General features: G+C 41.4%; 1 protein-coding gene across 7 annotated transcripts in view; it reads left to right on the forward strand.

Annotated features, from left to right (window-relative positions):
- lrp4 (low density lipoprotein receptor-related protein 4) overlaps positions 1-22935 on the forward strand; it is a 164298-nt gene that overhangs the window by 129046 nt on the left and 12317 nt on the right. For 4 of the 7 annotated variants that reach the window (XM_070554915.1, XM_070554916.1, XM_070554917.1 and 1 more), the window contains exons 15-37: positions 3502-3678; positions 5190-5315; positions 6566-6774; positions 7117-7198; positions 7278-7383; positions 7468-7669; positions 7760-7949; positions 8482-8613; positions 8720-8860; positions 8948-9034; positions 9122-9293; positions 9411-9573; positions 9845-10070; positions 10667-10970; positions 11134-11352; positions 11727-11861; positions 12082-12298; positions 12485-12677; positions 15952-16065; positions 17014-17125; positions 17319-17380; positions 19567-19654; positions 19755-19896. In XM_070554915.1, coding sequence (XP_070411016.1) covers positions 3502-3678; positions 5190-5315; positions 6566-6774; positions 7117-7198; positions 7278-7383; positions 7468-7669; positions 7760-7949; positions 8482-8613; positions 8720-8860; positions 8948-9034; positions 9122-9293; positions 9411-9573; positions 9845-10070; positions 10667-10970; positions 11134-11352; positions 11727-11861; positions 12082-12298; positions 12485-12677; positions 15952-16065; positions 17014-17125; positions 17319-17380; positions 19567-19654; positions 19755-19896 — 3599 coding nt within the window. Of the gene's footprint in view, positions 1-3501; positions 3679-5189; positions 5316-6565; positions 6775-7116; positions 7199-7277; positions 7384-7467; positions 7670-7759; positions 7950-8481; positions 8614-8719; positions 8861-8947; positions 9035-9121; positions 9294-9410; positions 9574-9844; positions 10071-10666; positions 10971-11133; positions 11353-11726; positions 11862-12081; positions 12299-12484; positions 12678-15951; positions 16066-17013; positions 17126-17318; positions 17381-19566; positions 19655-19754; positions 19897-20044; positions 20107-22935 lie in introns of all 7 variants that reach the window. The other 3 variants (XM_070554918.1, XM_054732212.2, XM_015953701.3) reach the window with 3 other exon arrangements.

Consider the following 22935-nt stretch of genomic DNA (forward strand, 5'->3'; position numbering starts at 1 on the left):
GATGTGGTGTTTGGAAATGTAAGCATGAAGAGAATCGATCTGAAACACACTCCTGCTTCTGAGAGGTCATTGTTCAGCACTGGGTTGTTTGTCAGGATCTTGCTGATGGTTTTTGTTGTTCCCTGCTGTGCCTGTACTCTCCATGCTTCTCAGTCAGCAAACACGCAGCCAGCAGGACGGTTTGATCACAGCAGGTTGGTGGTGGGAGATTTAATCCAGTGGTGAGGCTAGAACTTGTAGCGGTGGCACCAGAATAGACAGTGTGGCTTGTTGTTGAGGGACAAGAGGAGGAATAACAACTGAGGTGTTTAACGGAAGCGTAAAATAAGCCATTCATGGTCTATATGCTGTTTCTTTTACTGTTAGCTGATCTAAAGGAAGTTCTTTTTGTTGTTTCATCATTGTTAGCCGCAGTTGTGTGGTTGGAACTGGACAATAAACACGAAGAAATGATTTAATTTTCAGGAAATTCAATTTAAAATGAAACATTTAGAATGTCACTTCGAGATTTAAATCAGAATGTCATTAGAAACATGAAGTTATTGCAAATGGTCAGTTTAATAGAAATATTGAGTCTTGGGGCAAAAAGGTCCAGCTAGCAGAGTGGTTCTTAAACTGGGAAGTTTCTGTTTCTTGATGAAGTGGAGAGTGAGGAAGCACATGAGTGATTATCAGGGGTGTCAAACAGTAGGAAGAAAGAGAGGGAAGGGGGGGTTGATGTGTGAGTGTGTGTTAAAGGCATCTTTCCTGTGAGCTGTCCTTAATGATGTGTGCTCTGAGGATAAAAGGCTGTAATTGGCCCTGTCCTTCCTCCACAGCGTGTGTTTGCTCAGACAACACACAGGACAAATGGAACTATTTTTGTGTGTTTGCCTAGATGTGTGTGCGTGCGTGTGTGTGTGTGCGTGTGTGCGTGTGCGTGTGTGTGTGTGTGTGTGTGTGTGTGTGTGTGTGTGTGTGTGTGTGTGTGTGTGTGTGTGTGTGTGTGTGTGTGTGCGTGCGTGCGTGTGTGTGTGTGTGTTGGCTAGATGTGGGCCAGTTCTAGTGGAGGTTTCACTCATGATGTGCAGCTGGAGGAGGACAGGAAGGAAAAGGATGCGTGAGCGTATCTCCAAGATAATAAGATTAGTATTTATTTATTGACCACTCATGAAGCAGCACAGTGATAGTAGAGCAGAGAGGAATATATTTATTATTTGCAAATGTGGCAATCCTCAAAGGTTTCCTAAGGTTTTCATTTAAACTTTTTATTCATTATTCAGTCATTTGCACTTATTTTTGTCCTGTTAGTGTACCTCAAAATGTCCATGAATGAATGTTTTTCTGTTGTTTTTATTTACAAACTAGACCATTCAAGCATGAAGTGGCTTTAGAAGCACCTTCTTGGTGTAAACAAATCCCGCTTAAACGTCCAAATCAGACACTTTTTAAAATACTGTCAAATAATGACATGTAAATTATTTACCTTTACGACAAGGCTGCAGGTTATGAGATTATGTGTTGATGCAACACTGCTATTTTATCACTTGGTGCTTTGAAGTCAGCAGGAACCAGTTTTCATAGAAAAATAAAATTCTCAACATTAAATGTAAACAAAGACAACGACCAACTTCACTCAACCTTTAAGTAGACAACAGCCCAGCTGGCGGCCGCGGCGTGTGGCTGACGGGTTTTAAACTAGGTGTGACTGAACTGGTGAAGGTGTGAAGGAACAGAGCATTGCCACGTGTAGGTTAAGGGGGACAAGTCTGTGAAGGCTTGGTGGGACGTTTGATGCCCCGTGTGCTCGCAGCTGCTCCTCCAGCTGTCCCAGTAACATGATGCAGCCCTGGGTGAAAGAAGCAAGAAGGTGACCGCGTCAAATCCAGGCACCTCTGTAGTTGCCGGTGACTCGGGGGAGAAGAAGAAGAAAAGATCTTTTCTGTAACGCCTCTCGAAGATAAAAATCACGAGGCGCTTAGGGAAGAGAGTTGGTTGTTGTCTCCTTTATGTTGGGATGATATCAGAAAACACACTTTTTTATCAGTATTGCCTCACACACATACACCCGGATCTATCAGAAGAAGTGGAGGAGGAAAGAGAGAAAGTGTCTTTTTGTCATCTTTTTTCTAATAAATGAATGATTTGAACCAGAGTTGAATCACTCGACGGGTCTTTTTTCCTGCTGGACAAAAACAAAGTTTGTTGCTTGTCCATTAAAGAGCCCTCGTTGTCTCACCGAGCTTACACTTGAGCACACACACACACACACATTACTCCGATTCTTGTGGCTCATTATCATTCCAGTCTCTTTCCAGTTTTAGCCATATACACCAATTGACATTTATGTTGGGCCATAAAACAATGTCATTAAGTGAGCAGTGCTGTTTAGAAAAGCCAAGCTCCACCATCGTCACCGCTGTGAGGAGCAGAAATCACTTTTTCCATCCATTCAGCACTCCGACCCTAACGGCTGCTTCTGCTTCAGTACTGCAGGAGGACTGAGATGAAGAGCACTTTGAACAAGGGTGTCAGCCGACACATTTGTGGGTGCTTCCACTCTCTTTTCAGGGTCAGGGTTTGGTGATGGTACGAGTCAGCTCTTTGTGCAAATGCAGAGTTTGATGGAGATTTCTGTGCAGCCTCCATCAAGGTCCTGAAGCTGATTATTGTGGTGGCTCTTTAAATAATCAGAGTTTACATGTATTCATCATCATCACACTGTAAACCACTTGAGTGTTTGCATTCTTTCCTCTTTTTCCGTGGTGTGAAAAGTGGTAAAAGCATCGTCGGTTCAGTAGTGTTTGAATACTTTTTGTAATTATGCATTAAAGAGAAATTCTGTGCTTAAGAATGAAAATTAGATTTAAAAAAATCCAGTTGTGTGTAAAAACATTTGTTATTTTAAATACAATTATTAAAAGTAATTAGAAATATTTAACAAATAAAAGATGTTAATCATCTGATAAAAATGACTGAAGTTGCATAAAATATTTAATTCCCCTTTTGATCAATAATTTTCTTCTCCTTTGTTTGTTTTTAGAGTAAATCTGGGATCCATTCCTGTTGAGATTACCATCTTTCATTAAAATAAACCAAATTAAAAACAATAGATCATTGCAGACCTAAACAGAGAAGAGTCCCTTGTTAGTCTAGTATCCACTTTAAAGGTTTTACTTGATCTTCCATTCAGATTCTGGACTAGAATGTCAGATTATGCATGAGGAGCCATGGGAGCGCCTTTTGTTGTGGAGTTCACTGACCACAGTTAAATGAGCTGCAGGCCAGATGAGAAGCCGAGTAACTGAAAGCAGATCTGTTTGAGGACAGTATGACATCAGTCAAGACCACAGCTCTGAAGAGCAGAATGCTAGTGGAATAATCCAAATATAGTGTTCCAACAACCTAAATGCATGTCTCACAATTATGTCCTCTCATTGTAAAAATGTTTGTTTACTTTAAGTTTTTCTGTGGCTCCTTTAATTTAACACTTCATTTAAACTGTTGAACTCTGTGTTTTAGGCCTTCCTCATCCGTTTGCCATCACTGTGTTTGAGGACAGCCTCTACTGGACCGACTGGCACACTAAGAGCATCAACAGTGCCAACAAATTCACCGGCAAGAACCAGGAAGTTATCCGCAACAAACTGCACTTTCCCATGGATATACACACCCTGCACCCTCAGAGGCAGCCTGCAGGTTGGTATGAAGACCGCTAGTCTTTCATTGTGAGAAATGAAAAATCCTTGATGGTGGAGGATAAGTGTGAGTTAATCAAATCAGCCTCTCTGTGTTTAACCCTCTGAATAAATCACTTTTGTGGCTGAAAAGCCTCTAAACCAGAGAGAAGACTTCTGAAGGCTTCTGTATTTCAGTCAGGTGGCTTAAAGAGCTCCAAGTGAGGTTTTTCTTTCAACTGTGCCACAGTTTTGTTATAAAGGGTAAAAAATAATGCTCTTAACATTTTAAGAAAATGTCCAAATTAAACATAAACAATTGGAATAAAGTTCTGAATATCTGAAGCAAAAGCCTTAAAAGGAACTTCTGCACAGAAGTAAAACTTATCTCTGGGATGAGGGAGTGATTTGTTGTACTTAGTGCTGGAGCCTGTGGTGAACTGGCGCGGCGACTAGTCTTCATCAGCATGACAACAAAGACTTGTGCTCCGTGATAATAAACTTTGTTACAGTTGACAGACGGCCAAGAGAAGGTTTTTGTTTTCCTGGTGATGAAACTGTTGTAACAGTCTGACACTAATATGAACTGCGAGCCACCTCTGGGTTGCCAGAGCGAGGTCAGGCACCGATCCATTTGGTTCCGCTGGGATACTTCTGCCAGTCATTTGGGCTCATGTCTATGGAAAGGTCCAGCTCACCAGAGCTGTAGTGAAAACCAGATGCACACTAATGCCCAGAGAGGAGAATACAACCTAAACTCTGCAGTTGTTGGAAGTTACATGAGACATTTTTGACATTTTAATCTGTAGGATTACCACAGCAGGAAATTTGGGGGAAAGCGAGGTGAATGCATGAAAATATGTCAAGTTTAAAGGCCAAGTTCACAGAGAAACCGTCTTTTACTTGTTGTTTTTTAATTAAGATCAGTCCCTCTGAGTTTAACATGTAGGCTAAATGATCCTCCACCCCTTTTTCCTGTATTAGCCACTGATAGAAAATAGACGGGGAAACTCTTGGGTTAGAAATGCCTGTCAATGTTACATTATCCAGTTGGCATTCATGGACTCACCCAGGGCTTATGAGCAGGAAGGCTGTTGTTGACTTAGCCTCCAGGAGAGAGCAGAGCACGTCTTGATTAGTAGAAGCTAACTGTTAGCATTATCAACTCCACCACACAGCGAAACTCCTTCAGGCTTGTGTTATTTGTGGAGATAAAACATCAACGTTGCAAAGCAAACAGAGTCAATGGTAGAGTTGCGTTGCTGTTAGCCAATCAGTGTAGAGATGACCGAATATCAGGAAATAAGACTCCAAATCGTACTGTCTTCTGTTCACCTCTGCTCCAGCTGACTTCTAGTTCCTGAAACAGGAGCACCAGAGCTTTTTCCCACAGAGATTGACTCACGAGGCATTAATTTATACTAGAAAACACTGCAGATGTGTCGAAAAAGCAAGTGAGCTTGGTCTTTAAAAAAATTAGTTTCTAAATACAAAACCATCGTTTCCTGATGTGTCTGATTGCTTCTCCTGCAGGTGGAAGAAACCGCTGTGGTGCCAATAATGGAGGCTGCAGCCATCTTTGTCTACCCAGCAACAAAACATACACCTGTACTTGTCCCACTGGCTTCAAGAAAGTGGACCACTACAACTGTGCTGACAGTGAGTTCCTTAACGACTGTTTTTTAAAAATGTTTTATGATTTATTTTACATTTTAACGTCTAATTAATAAATATACCATCAGTTCTGTCTAGAAACTATAGGTAACTCCAGTTAGTAAAGCTAAAACTATGACGTGTCCTGCTAATTTGTTTCTTACCTTCAAAAAGATCATTTAGTAAAAGACAACCCCTTTCTTTAAATTGAGCACTATTCCTCTAATTTACTTTTTTTTTTTTTTTGTTTTGTTTTTTCACCTCATCTGACTCTTGGCTGCAGTTTTACTCATAAAACACCACAGGCTCACAGACTAAATAGGAGACATTAACCATTAATGGTTAACCATTCACTGCCAGCCGTTTCCTGATCGGTAAAGCCCTTCGCTGCCAGCATTTTTCAGCATTTTCACAGTTTTTTTTAAGAGTCACAGAAGGTTGCGCGCTAGGATGATGTTAACGCCAAAACTAACATAACAAAGAGTAGAATTGCCTCTTACATTCGGAAGAATCCGCGTGTTTCGAGCGTTATGCGTTCTTTCGTAGTCCGTTGTCTAATTGTGATCGGCAGAAGCTTTTCCGGTTCGCGCCTCACCTTTTTTTACAGCAGCGGCCCAAAACGATCTCCTAACACATGGATTTTCTGCTTCCTGATCACGTGTCGTGTGATGTATGCGGATGAAGATCGGCTTTAGAGCTGGGATGTTTGTTCTCACTGTGCGGGGGCTCGTTCCGACGCCCACACAGTAAAAAAAATTCAAATGAGGACTTTTGTCATCAACGGCAGTGAATGAGTTAATCTTGCAACACACACACACTGTTAACTGGACCAGACTGGGAGCTGCTGGTAGAGTCTGGAGTTTAAGAAAACAAATGAGTGTGTAGAAGATCAGAGGACACCCACTTACAACAACAGCTTAGTTAACAGACATTTTTAATTATCTAAACTTTGTTTAACCACATAACGCAGCCAAATGAGTTAATGCTCTTTAAAAATGTCCTAATGTATAATTGAAATAGATGAGAAACATCTGAGTCCTCCACACCCTCTGGTTTTCAACACATCTGAACTGTATTCTCATCCGTCTTTATGATTTATAAAAGGCTTCTGATTTATGATATTAGTCAGTTGTTTAATTGACTTTTCCTTTTGAGAGCTGCTAGATGTGTCTGTGGTGATGCTGTTTTGCTGTGTTTACTGTTGACTCCACTGTTGAACCTAGAAGACTGACAGAAGACCTTTGGTCTTTAATCAGGTCTTGACAAGTTCCTGCTTTTTGCCCGAAGGCCGGACATCCGACGAATCAGCTTTGACACCGAGGACATGTCAGATGATGTCATCCCTCTGGCCGATGTGCGCAATGCTGTGGCGCTGGACTGGCACGACAAAGACGGCTACATTTACTGGACAGATGTCACTACTGACTCTATCAACAGAGCTCTGTGGAACGGGACCAACCAGGAGGTCAGTGACAGCCGGACTGAACACACCACTTATCTCTTGATCTGGTGAGAACAGTGTGCAGAAAGGGAAGGAAGGCGGCTGTTTTTGAGATGATGGTGTACTGCCATCTACTGGGAGTGAACGTAAAGCACAACATCAGATTAAAGTTTCTTCTCTAAATGGAGAACGTAATATTTGTAACATCTGAAAGGACAACTGTTCAGGTGCTTCCAAAAATAAAATTGAAATACCACCTTTAGACATGGACCTTTGTTCTCCTTTGCTGAATGTGTTTCTTTTCAGCCTGTAAAACAAGTGGAAATGATGATTAAGATGCATTTTCTCCTGGTTTGGTTGGTTTAGGTGGTGGTGGATAACAGTCTGGAGAGTCCAGCAGGTCTGGCGATTGACTGGGTAACTAACAAGCTGTACTGGACTGATGCAGGTAAACAAAATAATCTCATTAAGTTAGAAAGTCCTCAAGCGACCAGCATTTTACTAACTGAGCCTGTTTTTGGTGTCAGGTACGGATCGTATCGAGGTCTCAAACGCCGATGGGAGCATGCGGACGGTTCTGATTTGGGAGAACCTGGATCGACCCAGGGACATTGTAGTCGATCCAACTGGAGGGTAGGATCATTTAAGAAGTTTTAAAAGTAACTTTCCCTAAAAAGACTCTAAATGGACTTTTTATATTTTGTCCTGTTTCTGTAGCTTCATGTACTGGACCGACTGGGGAGCCAACCCAAAGATTGAGCGTGCAGGAATGGATGCCTCTAATCGTATTGTAATAATTTCCTCTAATCTGACGTGGCCCAATGGACTCGCCATTGACTATGAAACTAAACGTCTCTACTGGGCTGATGCGGGCATGAAAACCATTGAATATGGCAACTTTGATGGTTCTGACAGACAGGTAATTGGTGTTTTATCCCCACCTGTCAGTTTAAAGAAAATTGTAACAACTTAGGAGTATTTACAGCTCTGTGACTGTTTTTCCTTTTAGGTTTTGATTGGTAGTCAGCTTCCTCATCCCTTTGGACTCACTGTACACGAGGACAAGCTGTACTGGACCGACTGGCTGTCCAAGAGCATCCAGAGTGCTGATAAGCTCACCGGTTTGGGCCGCCACACGCTGGCTGAAAACTTGCAGAATCTAATGGACATTCATATGTTCCATCGGCACCGCGAGAAAGGTCCGTTTGCATCTGCAGTCCTGTTTCTGTACATCACCCATGTTTGTCTCCATGCAGCTTTTATTCCAGATGTCTTTTTAAAGTCAAATTTTCCAAACCCGGAGCGCTGAATGCAAACATTTGCATTTTTTCGGCCGTAATAATAAAATCATCCAGAATTGAAAACCCCTGAAGGTTTTAGTTTTTGTTTTGTTGTGTTTTTGATTGAAATGAAATGGAAGAAGAAGAAAAAAGTGTTATTTCCACGAGTAAAAGTAATTTTCCTGACTTATGGTTGCTCCCTTTTATCTGCACTCATATCCAGTATTTGATCATTCACTTGAGGTTTCAGGTAAATTAAGCCCAGATCATTGGCTGGGAGGGCAAAGGCTGGACTGAAACCGGGTTTTTTTTTCTGATTTGGGAGGTGATTCTATATCCCCAGAGGGGTTTTGTTCCTCTTTCTCCATCACCTGTCCCATTCTTTTCTGCTGAGCTTACATTGAAAGTAGGTCAGTGGGGGGTTTGAGTCTATTTGTCTGTGTTTCTATAGTGCACAACCCGTGTGCTGTAAATAATGGAGGCTGCAGCCACCTCTGTCTCCTGGCGCCGGCTCCCAAGGCTTCCAGCTGTTCCTGTCCCACAGGGATCAACCTGCAGAGCGATGGGAAGACCTGCACACCTGGTACATGAAGAAACCCTCCTAGTTACATTAGATAACATCCTAGCTAAGCCCTGTTTGTTCTCTAACTAGAATGTTTCATACTGTGTATTTTTGTGTATTTGTGTAGGCATGAGCAGGTTCCTTATTTTTGCTCGGCGGACCGACATCAGGATGGTTTCCTTGGATATCCCCTATTATGCTGACGTGGTTCTTGCTGTCAATAGCTCAATGAAAAACACTATTGCCATTGGTGTCGACCCTAAAGAAGGTTTCTTCTTAAAGTTTTTCAATTCGCAATAAAAAAGCAATTGGATGCAGAAATGGAGGCCTTATGGATGTGTGTCCCTTCCTGCAGGAAAAGTCTACTGGTCCGACAGTACGCTGAAGAAAATCAGCAGATCCAACATCAATGGAACGGCACACCAAGACATCGTATCCACAGGTGGACATGGACTAGTCATGTTATCACAGTTCCTGTAGGATCTTATTGTTCATGTGATCTTGACCATGGCTCTGTTTCCCTTTGTAGGGTTGATGACAACTGATGGACTAGGGGTGGATGCTGTCGGCAGGAAGGTCTACTGGACAGACACAGGAACCAACCGTATTGAAGTGGCCAACCTGGATGGCTCCATGAGGAAAGTTCTCATCTGGCAAAACCTTGACAGCCCTAGAGCGATCGCCCTCTACCATGAGATGGGGTGAGAGTGTGGTAGCAGCTCAGTGCATAAACATTTGGTAGAAATCTTTGATAATGAGTTGATCTTGTGTTTAAATGTTTACTTTTTGTTTTTCATGGGCTTTTTGAATTTTTCCAGTTATATGTACTGGACGGACTGGGGAGAACACGCTAAACTGGAGCGTTCAGCGATGGATGGAACAGGCCGCGTGGTTCTCATTAATAACAACCTAGGGTGGCCTAATGGTCTGGCCATTGACATGGCAGGATCACAGCTGCTGTGGGCTGATGCTCACACTGAGGTCAGTAGAAACTTCGCCCAGGTGTGCTAACCCTAACCCTGCTCCATTACCAGCCCTTTTATTCAAACAAAATTAGTCCTAATAGGAAAAACTTAACAAAGAGGTCCTTTAAAGCACAGTACTTCATATTATATAGCAAATTCTTTAAAATCCTGTTCAAAAGTAAAATGCTTTTGATACAGAAATGGGTTTTCAAGATGTTCTGACTCACTCAAAAGTCAATAGGAATGGTATGACAGAGCTCTGATAGTTTCCCTCATCTTCCCTGCAGCGCATTGAGGTGTCTGACCTGAACGGGCAAAATCGGCGTACACTGGTGACTCCTGTCCAGCACCCCTACGGTTTAACCCTCTTGGGCTCCCATATCTACTGGACCGACTGGCAGAGTCGCAGCATCCTGCGAGCCGACAAGAACACCGGAGCCAATAGCATCACAGTGCGAGCCAGTCTGCCGGGCCTGATGGACATTCAGGCTGTGGACAGGGAAAGGCCGCTAGGTAAGTCTTAGGATGAGAAGTGGATTTTATTTCCACTGTTAACTCATTCACTGCCAGCTGTCTCCTGATCAGAAAAGCCCTTTGCTGCCAGCAGTTTTCAGCTTTTTCACAGTTTTTTAAAGAGTCACAGAACGTTCCACGCTAGGATGATGTCGATGCCAAAACTAGCAAAACAAAGAGGAGACTCGCCTCTTACATCAGGAAGAATCTGCAAGTTTTGAGCGTTATCCGTTCTTTCATAATCCGTTGTCAAATTGTGATCGGCAGAAGCTTTTCCGGTTCGCGCCTCACTTTTTTTAATAGCAGCGGCCCAAAATGATGACACATGGATTTTCTACTTCCTGATCACGTGTCGTGTGACGTACGCTGATGAAGATCGGCTTTAGAGCTGAGATGTTTGTTCTCACGTTGCGGGGGCTCGTTCTGACGCCCACAGGGAAAAAAAAAAAGCAAAGTTAATGAGTTAAATGTAGTTGATTGCTTGTAAGTGAAGGTTTGTGTGATATGGCCAATAGGTAAGGTTTTGTGTGAAACTGTAGAATTTCTGGTGCACTGTTTCTCCCTTGCATCAATTTTTGTTGCCTCGTTCCTTTTAGGTTTTAATAAATGTGGCAGGAACAATGGAGGTTGCACCCACCTCTGTTTGCCTCGTCCCAACGGAACTTCCTGTGCCTGTCCCACTGGCATTCTTCTCAAAGGGGACGGCAGGTCGTGTGACGACTCCCCTGAGACGTACCTTCTCTTTTCCAACCGAGTCAGTGTGCGCAGAATCTCCCTGGACACCAACGACCACACTGACGTGCACGTACCGGTGCCCGAGCTGCACAATGTCATCTCACTGGACTATGACAGCGTAGATGGAAACCTTTACTACACGGATGTCACCCTGGACGTTATCAGGTAAATCCACAAACAGCTACTTTGGCTTTACATTATTTTTATTTTTGTTTGTTTTTTCAGCTTTTTGTCAGCTGGAAATTTTTAACAAGAGTCAAACCAAAACGTAGAATTTGAATAAATTTTGCCAAAATCGTCAATGTCAACTGTTTATGTTGTGCTCTAGGCGGGCAAATCTGGATGGCACTGGCATGGAGACCGTGATCAGCCAAGGCCTGAAGACCACAGATGGCTTGGCTGTGGACTGGGTGTCCAGAAATATGTACTGGACAGACACGGGGCGCAACACCATCGAGGTGGCCCGCCTGGATGGGACTAGCCGCAAAGTTCTGGTGAACAACAGTCTGGATGAACCTCGAGCCATCGCTGTGTTCCCCAGTAAAGGGTAAGGGTGGGATCAGTTAGTGAGCTGTTGATGGAAATGTAATTTAATTCACTGTTTTTATAATATATACCAAAATAAAATATTTTTTATGCCTAAACATGCCAATTGTGATGAGTACCCAGGGCCTGGTGTGTTTAGTGACGTTGAGGTTATTTATATACTTGCAGTTCATAAATTAAACCACTAGATGTCTCCATACATGGCGGTAATAATCCATACTCATGTTCATAAACTAGGAAGCACAATAAAATAAATGGTTTATAGTTATTTCTAATATGTTTAAATGTTTTGTCTTAGTGTGGAAATGTACTTGTGTGTTCAGTCATTTTTATTTATAAGATAAAATTTGCATCTTTTCTTCCTTGTGTTTGCAGGTTTCTGTTCTGGACCGACTGGGGTCACATTGCAAAGATCGAGCGGTCTCATCTAGATGGCTCGGACCGAAAGGTTCTGATCAATACGGACCTGGGATGGCCCAATGGTCTCACTCTAGACTACGACACCCGAAGGTTAGATGAGGAAGCATGTCTGGGATCCCTGTTATTCCATTTGAAAAAGCATCCTATAACTCTTATTTAGATGTGAGGAAATAATTCTCTACCAAGGGTCTCTCAGAGCATAATGAGTGTCACATCATGAATGTTATTAGCACGCCAAAGTTTCGGTTTTTATAGCTCACCCACTAGTTTCTGGTACATAAAAATGTATCTTTGATGGTTTCTTCTGCAGGATTTTCTGGGTGGACGCCCACTTAGACAGAATTGAGAGTTCGGATCTGAATGGGAAACTTCGCCAGGTCCTCGTTAGTCCGGTGTCCCACCCGTTCGCCCTCACCCAGGTATCCGTCCTAGCGCTGTTCACTCTCAGCTCAGCTGTGAATCTCAAGGCTGACCCTTCCTCCTGGCTGCGTCCTCCACTCACCAGCTCTGACTCATCGGCTCACCGTGTGATTCACCTCGTCGCCTCTTCGTTCTCCAGCTCATACCGAATCCATTCAACTTAACCATTTCTTCTACTTTCCTTCCACTCATTTTTCTTCCTCCTCTCCCCCTTTCCCTCCCCTTTCTTCTTCCCTCTCCCCTGCTCCTTGTCTGTGTTTTTCCTCCTCTCTTCTTCTCCCTCGTTTCCCCAGTCGAAGCCGGTGTCCTCCCCTCTAACTCCTTTCTCCCGACTCTCGCAGCAAGATCGTTGGATCTACTGGACGGACTGGCAGACTAAGTCCATACAGCGTGTGGATAAACACACTGGTCGAAATAAGGAAACCGTGCTGGCCAATGTGGAGGGCCTCATGGACATTATTGTGGTATCTCCTCATAGACAAACAGGTAAGGCGTTTTTCCTGTCCCACACCACAAGAGTGATCACTGATAAATAAAGAATTTGACTGGGAAAGCAAACACAAAAGTATGAACTACCCTTAGTGTTACCAAGTGATCAGGTTGCTTCTCACTACAAGAGCTTTCCTAAAGTCCAACGCTTTTAAACTCAAGTAAAATACACATTAATGTCAGCTAGTTTACTAATCGTGCCTACTTCTTATCCTCCCCTGACTTGTTAGTGTCTCTGTTATCCTGTTTTTTGGGCAAGATGGGGTGATCGTGTTCCTGAAGGTGTGAACTTCTGTGAAACAGTTTGGGGATTTGGTTTAAAGCTGTGTTGTGCAATTGGACAAATTTATTGACCGTCGGTAGTAAGCTGAACTCTTCACCAATCATTATTTAAGAGCGATACGTTTTTATGTCTAAGGCCAAATTGGTATTTTTTGCAACACTCAGGTAGTTGAGATAGTGAAGCCACTTGGAAATTCTAAGTAATTGACTTACTAAATCCCACCTGTGCATATCCAGGTGTCCGTGTCTGTTCACCATCATTTACTTACAGAAACGCCCTCAATTAACCCTATTTGGTCACACCACGTCCTCAGATCATGAGGGGATTCCCTGAGCTTTCCCCGGAAAAAATAAATTTAACTTTATTGATAGTGAGGTTAAGACACTGGGTACCAAAGTGCAAAATAACCAAACGAGTTAAAAGAAAGAAAGAAAGATCTTTTTTATAGTGCCTCTCAAGATAAAAATCAGAAGTCGCTTCACAAAAACAAAAAAAATGTTAAATAGAAAAAGATTTTTTTAATGACAAAAAATGTTTAAAATGACTAAAAATAAAAATTGCTATAAAAAATGTAAGGAAAGGGAGAGAGAAAATGAATAGGATAGCGGGAATAGGTGGAACGAGCAGAATAAGGAGAGGGTGCAGAAGTTGTAAACACAGTTGGGACAGAGGAGAAGTGCAAGTCAGAAATAAAAAAATTAATATGATAAATTGTAGAGTAACGGGTTGTTGTTTACATTTTACATTTAGGGAGTCTGAGTTAGTTTTACTTGGAAATGTCTGACACTGCAGCCTCTTCTGAGCTGTCATTCAGTCTGGTTACCTTGGCAACGCGTGTGTGATCGAGAAGGAGAGGGGGTTCTGGGGGGTTCCCGTAGTTGTAAAGTGGAATATTGCAACTTTTTCAAAAGTGTGCGGTGGACTCCCCGTAGCGTCGAGTACGTCATGTTGTCCAATAGCTTGTGGAGATGGTTAGAAAGACAACCTGCGTCACAACTGAGCTTTCTCTACGGGTTGTAGCCAGACTATATTTTCACATATATAGGATAGCTTGCCAGGTTAGGATGTTACATGAGACATTTTTGCTATTTTAATCTGCAGGATTACCATAACAGGAAATTTATGGGAAAACGAGGAGAATGCATTGTAATTGAGACTTGTCTAAACGTCACCTGCATGAATATATAGCCATCGTCGTTGGTTGGACTCCTCCTTGACGTTGGTTTTTCCTTCTCCATGTTGATCATTCCTGTCCCTTATCCTTAGGATATAAGTGGACCACCAAAACCTGACCTAAGGAGTTTATCATTTATTTATGTAGCTGTTGTTTGGTTACCTCCTCGCTGCACTAAACCACACACACACACACACACACACCACCACACAAATTCTGTTTCAGTGTGTTGTCCTTTGGATCAACCAGTTCTGTCTCAGATTGTTGTTGAATTTTAGGTTCACTGGTGTGTTTTAATCACTCTCAGGATATAAAAGGTTCTCCAGCAATATTCAACATAGGAAATCTGACGTTTCACCACCCCCCCCCCCACCCCCCCACCCCCCACCACCCCCCCACCCCCCCACCCCCCCCCACACACACACACACACACACACACACATTGAAGCTTTGAATCTAATCCTGAGTTTCACGGCAGTTCACGCTGTAGGAATGAAGACATTCACCGCACATGAAACCATGGCTTTAATGATGGATTTGTTTGACTCTGTACAGTCAATCGATCCTTGTCAGACACGTGACTTGCATGACAGCCACACTCCCTTAGCGCCATTTTAGGTGTATGACTCGCATTGCGAGGGGAAGCCGCAGCTGAATTTGAAGCAGAAGAAGAGTCAATAGGATGGATAAAAAGAACAAGGACGAATGCATCCCGTACAGGAATAATCTTGTAAAGGAAGATAGAGATCGGTATTTTGAAAGATTGTCTAGTCGACGTTGTAGATCTCTACAACCTCAAAGGAGACAAACGGAGCTCAGACGTTTCGTTACCGCTGAGAACGTATCGCTCGAGTAAGTGTAGCACTACTTCAACATATTTATAATTATGTAAAAGTAAAAGGCCAGAAACATGACTCCACTAACACAGGCATTGCACCAGGATTTATTTTCTGGAGGGGCCTTAATTAAACAAGTTAATACCAATATAAGCTACAAGCAGGTACAGACACAACACCTACATCTAGAGGCCGCGCAAGACAGGTTTGTTGTCATTTTGACCAACAGAGCTGCACGATCGTTTCCTCTTGTCATTTTCGTTTCTCATGTAATGTGTTTAATCTAAACAAGCTGACCAGCGTGTCCAGCAACATATTAATGTTACGATTAAACAATTTCACTTCAAGTAGGAACACTTTACCTGCTGTGTTCTGGTTCTGCTGCTGCTGTGACCCACAGACGCACTCTGAGCTCCTCTCCATGGTTCCTCAGCGCGCTGATAACAAGCTGAGCTGACCATGGTGTCCAGGTCTGAAATAAGGTTCAGATGTTCTGATGGGAATCTTTTCCTGGTATATGTTGTTACCTCTGTCATGTTCTCTGTGCGTAACGTTTAAAATGTCTGCACGCCTGCATACAGCGGGGTAATTCCGGTCTGTCAGAATGACCAGCAGCCTTGAGATTTCTTCGTCAAAATAAGCGGTCAAAAATGGAAAATGTCCGGTTAACGCGATCCTTCCTACATTTAACAGTTTTGTATTCTTGTGAAGGTAGCGTGGCAGCCCTTCACACAGCACGAGTGCACCAGGCATTTTCTGCTCACGACACACAGAGCGACCGGTGCTTCCTTTGTTTATACACCTAGCTATCCCATCATGCAACACGCTACAGCACTCGATACGTCACCTGACAAGGACCGATTCTCCTGTTTTCTCATTATGAATTGAGCCAAACTAAGAGAACAAAAGCTTTTATTTTGGACAAATTTTGGACTTTTCGTGAAGCCAGTTGTGAATAATTAATCTCCTCTTGTTTAGGGACCAACCTCTGTGGGGTGAATAACGGCGGCTGCACCCACCTCTGCTTTGCCAAAACAAACAGTTTTGTTTGTGCCTGCCCAGATGAACCAGATGGACGACCCTGCTCCACTAGTGAGTGTTCTCCACTTAGTCTCTGCCTTAAGCCTAACGTGAAAAATAAAGCTGTTTGAATAAGGGTTCATGTACATGTGCTCAGGTAGATTGTTTTTCAAGCACATCGTTGTGTTCCCAATGGGAAATTCACCTCTAAATCCAGTCATTTGCATTTGAAAAAAGGCTGATTAATGCTTTCAAATATTATCTAAGACATGCAGATATGATCAGTAACACTGGGGCGTGACACATTAACAACTGTGACTGCAGAAGGACTATAGGAGGATTTCTGCTTATTTGTTTCTAGGTTGTTTGTAAATTATTTGACTTAGGACCATCAAAAAAGAGCATTTCTGCAAGTTGGCTACCATTGTGATATTGGTTATTGAGAAAAAAACAATACTGCGCTTCTTTGGTGAGGAAGTCTGGTTACCTGCATTCATTACAGCACTACCATCTCAGTGAGCGATGGGGACGTTTTTGTGCACTTGTGACAATGAGAAATCAGCACCAGTGGCATGTCCAGGCCTTTTAAAATGGGGTGGGTGGGGCACTTGTGTATGACACCTAGAGTTATGCTTTTTTTTTTGGAGAACAAGAAGGGAGGGTGTCACCCCTCAAAAAATAATTAATTATTTGCATTCTAGTGAATTTCTCATTTCTAGGCTAGAAACCAATGCTAAAGATGTTTGCTGCCACCTGCTGATTTAGGGGTTAGTACCTTTTATGGACAGTGTAAAGTCCGTTTGAATGAAACTCATTGGGATGGCCAATAAGATTCCAAGGTTGGCATGTGCTATCCTAGGCCACTCACTGGACTCGCTGCCCCTGAGCAGCAAGGCAACAGAACCTCTACTGAGGAAGTTTAAATCTTCTTAAAGTGTTCACACAGCCGGTCATTACATCTAAAAATAAGTCCAGCCTGTTTTAGTATAGTAAAAGTTTTTTTCTACGTCTGCTCATCAGTTTCAGGTTACATCCCTACCTCACCTGGCAAAGGTGCCAACAGCACTCCTGTTCCCAAAATGATCCCTAAAGCTCCAACAGACACTTCACGCAGAGGACCCTCGCTGGTCAAGTATGTCTGCTTGTTCCCTTTAATGTGTTCCCTACTTTTACTCTAAAATTAATAAGCAAAAATAGAATTACTAAACTTTTACATCTTCTTCTAGCACTTTCACACTGAAGAAAAACTAGCTGTAGAATGTTCTGCTGGTATTGGGAACACTGTTTCATGCTTTTCCTCTGACGGGTTTGTCTCATATTCCCAGCTGCACTGATGGAAACCTGAACTCAGAATTCTGTTTGAACACGGTGGTGACAGCTCCTCATGGTCAGTACTCACCTCTGCCATTTGTACAGTAAGAGAAATCATAAAATGATGTTTATAATAACATTCACTTATTAACTTTTCCCAGTTAATAAGTGTAACTGGGAAAAGATAAATGTGTCCATGTGTTTGGAAAACTAATAAAAAAGAAAGTAATTCTGAAAAAAAGGTTTGAGAACCATCAAGAACTTTAACCCTCCGGAGGCAGGCGTTGCAGATTTGCAACAGTTAAAACCTACCTGGTTACTCCACATACAGTACGTATTTCATGAACATTTTTTAGCTCAGAAGTACCCCTGAAGGACTTAGTTGTTTGTCCTTTTGTCAAAACATATTTTGAGCCTGATAGGGTTAAACCTTAGAATTGGTGTCTTGTTGAATTGCTTTTTAACATTTAAAGCAACATTAAAACGGTGTCCTGCTTCTCCCCCTACTGGTTGACACCAGAATTACAGGTGTCATAAACAACCCTGTCGCAGCCTGCTAGCCTGGCAAGCCAGACTAAATCAGAATATTATTTATTTATATTTGTATTGTATTCTTTTTTTAGACCAAACTTTGCAAAGCAAGAGTTTGGTCTAGTTCACTAGGCTAGCAACCTGCTGTAGCTAGCGCTAACGAGTTAACACTGACATAAGCCAGTAACTAAGCCGCAAAGTGAAAAGATCCACACTGTTGCATGGAAAATATTATTATAAAGTACAGTGGCAATAAAGCCAGGTCACCATCAGTCTGTGATTTCATAGCCTCCTTCAGCTCCCTCAAACTATTGTAGGCCACACCGTGCCTTACCTCCAAAGACATCACTTTCTTAATTTTACTTCCTGGCTCTGCTGTGGTGCCAACACGAGAAGGCAATCTTTTTCTACTCCTTGTGCATTTTATTGACAGTGAGCAAACTGAAATGCTAACTTTTAGCTATCATCAAAGTAAACAGCGAACAGTGTGAAGCAGGTAGAGAGCTCCCTCTGGTGAACCTACCCATCCCACAAGCTAAGTGCAGTATGTGGTCAGCAGAAGGCAGCAGATTGATGTACAATGTGAAGTTGGTAACATTTCTACTGAAATCCACTTTTAAAAGAATAGCTTAAATTGTTAAAAACTCTTTGGCGTGGCTTTAAATGCATTAGTTCATTGGAAACAGACAGAAAGTTATGGATTAATAAATAACATTTGACAGAAAAGGGTGACATCAGTACAAACTCCAGCCCAGGCCTGTGGACATTTTGCCATAAAGAGTTGTCTGAAGTCTGAAGAGGTGTTTTGTGATTATTACAGATTTGGCCCAAAAACATCTCTTAAGTTTTATTATTATTGTAATGGAGGTTCTGAGTGAGCAGCATCACTGGGTTAACTAAAAAAATAACAAATTTGTTTTCTTGAATCAAATTTCATTCTCACAGCTACATCAACTGCATCAGCAAAACTAAGAGAACTTCCTTCAGTTCTTCAAAATAAGAGTCTTAAACATGCCTCAGAATACATTTGAAACATCTAAAGCAAAAAAAAAGTGATTTATTTATTTATTGTTCTCTGTTTAATTGTATACCGCAACCCAAAACACTAATGTTCTGTATGTGCTATCCTTTTTTCCCTATTATTACGAAATGTTCTGAAGTATTATATCCACATTATTCATTTACCCAAAGCATTATGGGTATTGTAGGTCTTTGAGCAGGGCTAGTTTAGTTTCAAACTACTCTTTCATCCTAAAATAGCAATTTTACATGTATTAGTACAATATATTTAGCCGATATTCACCTTTTTTTTTTTTTTTACATCGGCCGATATTTGTCCATATTAAAGCTGATAAATGTCAGGCACATCCTCGGGCAGGCTGGTGCTGTTGCAGAATTTAATTTAAATGTGTTTTTACATTCACTAATAACGTCTACATGATAAATACACTAAACTAACCTTATTTAGGTGTCTGATTTAAACATTGAACAGTTCACAAAGTTAAGATTTAGCATGAAAATAAGGTGGAAAATTTCTAGATATCGGCCATTAAAATCGACCCTTAAAAACCGGCCGTACATATCGGCCGACAGTATCGGCAATAGAAAAAACAATATCGGTCGACCTCTAATTAGTACTACATGTTTTGGAATGATTTAGACATTTTTTTGTTTACATTTGGACTTTAGTTAAAGAACTAGGACTTTTTAAACATTTTCTACCTGTTTTAGGGGAAGGACTTCATATCAGCTATGTGATAGGCGGAGTTCTCACCATCCTGGCCATTCTCATCCTCATTGCTGCCTTCATTATTTACAGGTCAGTCACTTAATGGATGCTTGGACTTTAACACCCTTGGTTTGAGTAGAGCTTCTATATGCTTTATTTGTGCGTTTACGTTTTTATTTATGATCCACAGACACAAAAAGTCAAAGTTTGCCGAACCGGGAGTGAGCAACCTGACTTACAGTAACCCCTCGTACCGAACGTCCACACAAGAGGTGAAGATCGAAGCCTCGCAGAAGCCTCCGATATACAACCAGCTTCGATATAAGAAAGAGGTAAAAGCCAAGATGTACAGCGATGATTTCCTCTTTAATAATTAGATCAATTTCAGTGTTATTTAATAAGTTTTGCTTTGTTTATTTGTGGCAACAGAAGAAATAATAGATGTTTGTCTCACTCAGACCACTTTCTTCCTCACTGCAGCGCTCTCATCCCTACAACTCCCTATCTCCCTTTATTTTTTGACCCACTTGTACCAAGGAGAGGTAGCTGCACAGCATGGAGTGGTTTTCTGTCCAGCTCTGATGGTCCTTTATTTGTGTCCTTCTGGATTTTTGCCTTTCTGCATGAACACCTTTCTCCCGAGTCACTAACACTTCTTTGTCCAGTGAAGAAACGTAACGTTAATAGAGATCATTAACATAATGGTGTTTGTTCTACTTACAGTGTTCTGAAGAAGGATTTGCCCCTCACAGATTTTGTTTTGCCACCCAAAAATATTTAAGATCAGCAGACTAATTTCAAGGACTAGCTGTGTGTGAAATGGAGTGGTGGTTATCCCGAAGGTTTTGAGGATCATCAAGATGTTAAATTGGTAAATGTGAGAAGAGCTTTTGTGTTCTTGTTGAGTTGGCCTTGGAACGCTCCCATGAGGCTTTTTCCTGCCCGTCTCTTATTGTTGAAGCATGAACTCTGACCTTAACATGAACCAAGGGAGAGCTGAAGTGCTTTAGATTCTCTTCTTTTGTTCTTAAATGACTTCAAAATGGGACATAATATGTTGCTTTTTGAGATTGTTAAGCCATGTTGGAAGTAATCAAACCAGTTTGGGTCACGGTGTGTCCAGTGAAATTAAACTTTGCAAATAATGTTGGTAGTCATGATTAATTCTTAATTAATCTGAAATATTTATGTGTCACAAAAAAAGCAATAAACAGAAGCAGTGAGTGGGCAAATACATTTTTCCCGGCACCGTGAATGGGAAAAAGGCATGCCATGGCTTGTAAAAAAGTAACTTCCTAAATTGATCACACAACAGTTCAGTTGATCCAGTTCCAGATTACACGTCTCAAAGAAAGAGTGCAGCATTACTAAGTTAGATAAATAACAGTCAGACTGATGCATGAATTGTGATGGAATGGATTTTGCTTCTGGAGTGTGGTAAACATTGCCCGGTTGGTGATTAATCCAATAGAGGAAGACTGCCTAAAACAGACTGAATATACAGTATCCTGTTTCTCTTTATTATTATTATTATTATTATTATTATTATTATTATTATTATTGTTTGAATGCTGTAAAGCATTGAAACTATAGTGATCCTGTTTGTCTTTATAGTTAGTTAGTTAGTTAGTTAGTTAGTTTATTGTTTGAATGCTGTAGTGATCCTGTTTCTCTTTATAGTTAGTTTATTATTCTGCTTCCGTACGTTTTTTGGCATTTAACTGCGTCCACAATTCTTCAGCTATTTACACAATTTTGGTATCAAAACGTTCAGCTCGTTCAGCTTATGCCAGCAGTGACTTTTGGTATTAAAATATTTTATACTTTTTGAGATATTCAGCTTTTTCTGCGATTTTTGGTCCCATTGAAATGAATGGGATTGCTCAATTTTCAGCTAAATCCTATCACTTTTTTTGAACTCTTACTCTTATAGGTTAACTTTAACCTAGAGACTTCATTCAGGTTTCAACAAACTCACAAGACTTTCAGTTATTACTGGTTAAAAAATCTTTATCTATTACAGTTTTTCTAAAATCACAGGTAGAAGTTGAGGTACGGCTTGAGATTTTTTTTAAAAAATCACAAAAATTATAATGGGCAGAGATAGGAGCAATAACCCTCCTTTGCTCCATTTATGGCATTGTCCTGAGAAAACCGTAAGTCTGATTTAAATGAGACGCACGCTGGTTTGCAGCAAACGTATATACCTTCATTTTGAGCTATAAATCATGAATGTACTCCAAACATTGTGGTCGTACAGTTCATTTCTTTGACAATATTCAACATTTAAAAAATGTCTCTCACCACTCTAACCTGAAGATTCCACACTCTTAACTTTTGACCTTCACATTTTCTGGAAACAACTCTTTCCAACACCCAGACCGTTTGGAGTACCGAAACAAATAATATCTAAAAAAGTAGGAATTTTTTTGGCTTTTCAGAATGGGTTTCATTTTATCCTTAAGTGTTACATTTCTTTCTCTACAAACCTTAGAAAGAGGAGAGACCCTGATTCTGTCTCACTGAAACCCATGTTAAAGGAACAGATTTTCTCCTCCGATCGGCTTCAGACAGCTAAAAATGTTCTCATCATAGCTTCTAGACAATTCACGGTAGGCACATAAAAATTCACACAGATGACCATCAAAGCCTTCTGCCGCTCTTGCTTTTTGAATTTTTCCAATAGGTGCAGCAGTTTTTGAATGGCGATAAGATGTGTCAGAGGTCTGAAATGACATCTGAGCAGCTGAGCACTGTTAACTGCATGATTTATGAAATATTGAAACAAAAATTTCCACCGACCACATCTTTTATAGTACACTAAGGATATTCTCAAATTCGTTAGGTTATTTTGTCCACTTCAAAGTGATGTCTTCGGTTTTGCTGTTGGTATTACATTTTTTGTGCTATAAGCTCCAGAAGGAGGGCTGTGCCAGCTTTCCTCCATTTAAACCCCTTTAAAAAAAAGGCACCTGTGGCCGACAGACAGCTGAAATGTTCTCCTCATATCTTCTAGAACATTTGTGTTAGGCATACAAGACTCCACACACATGACCACCAAAGCCTTCTGCGGCCCACACTTTTTGAATTTTTCAAATCGGTGCAGTACTTTTCGAATGGTGATGAGAAGTTTGACAGGTCCAATTTCACTTCTGAAGTACAGATTTAAAGGCTTCTCATTAACAGGAGTAAAGCTGCAGGCCTCCAACAGCTGGGAGTAAAGGCGGCAAAACAGTGCTTCTCTCTGATTGGTTGAGAGTGTTCAACCATTTTCTGTCCAAGCAGGATCGAGCACCCAAACATATGATACATCAAATCGACCAGCTTGGTTTCAGGAGTCTTGTATTAAATTTTAAATGTGTTATCTGTTA

The sequence above is a fragment of the Nothobranchius furzeri genome, chromosome 9 (assembly GCF_043380555.1).
Source record: "Nothobranchius furzeri strain GRZ-AD chromosome 9, NfurGRZ-RIMD1, whole genome shotgun sequence".
NCBI lineage: Eukaryota > Metazoa > Chordata > Actinopteri > Cyprinodontiformes > Nothobranchiidae > Nothobranchius > Nothobranchius furzeri.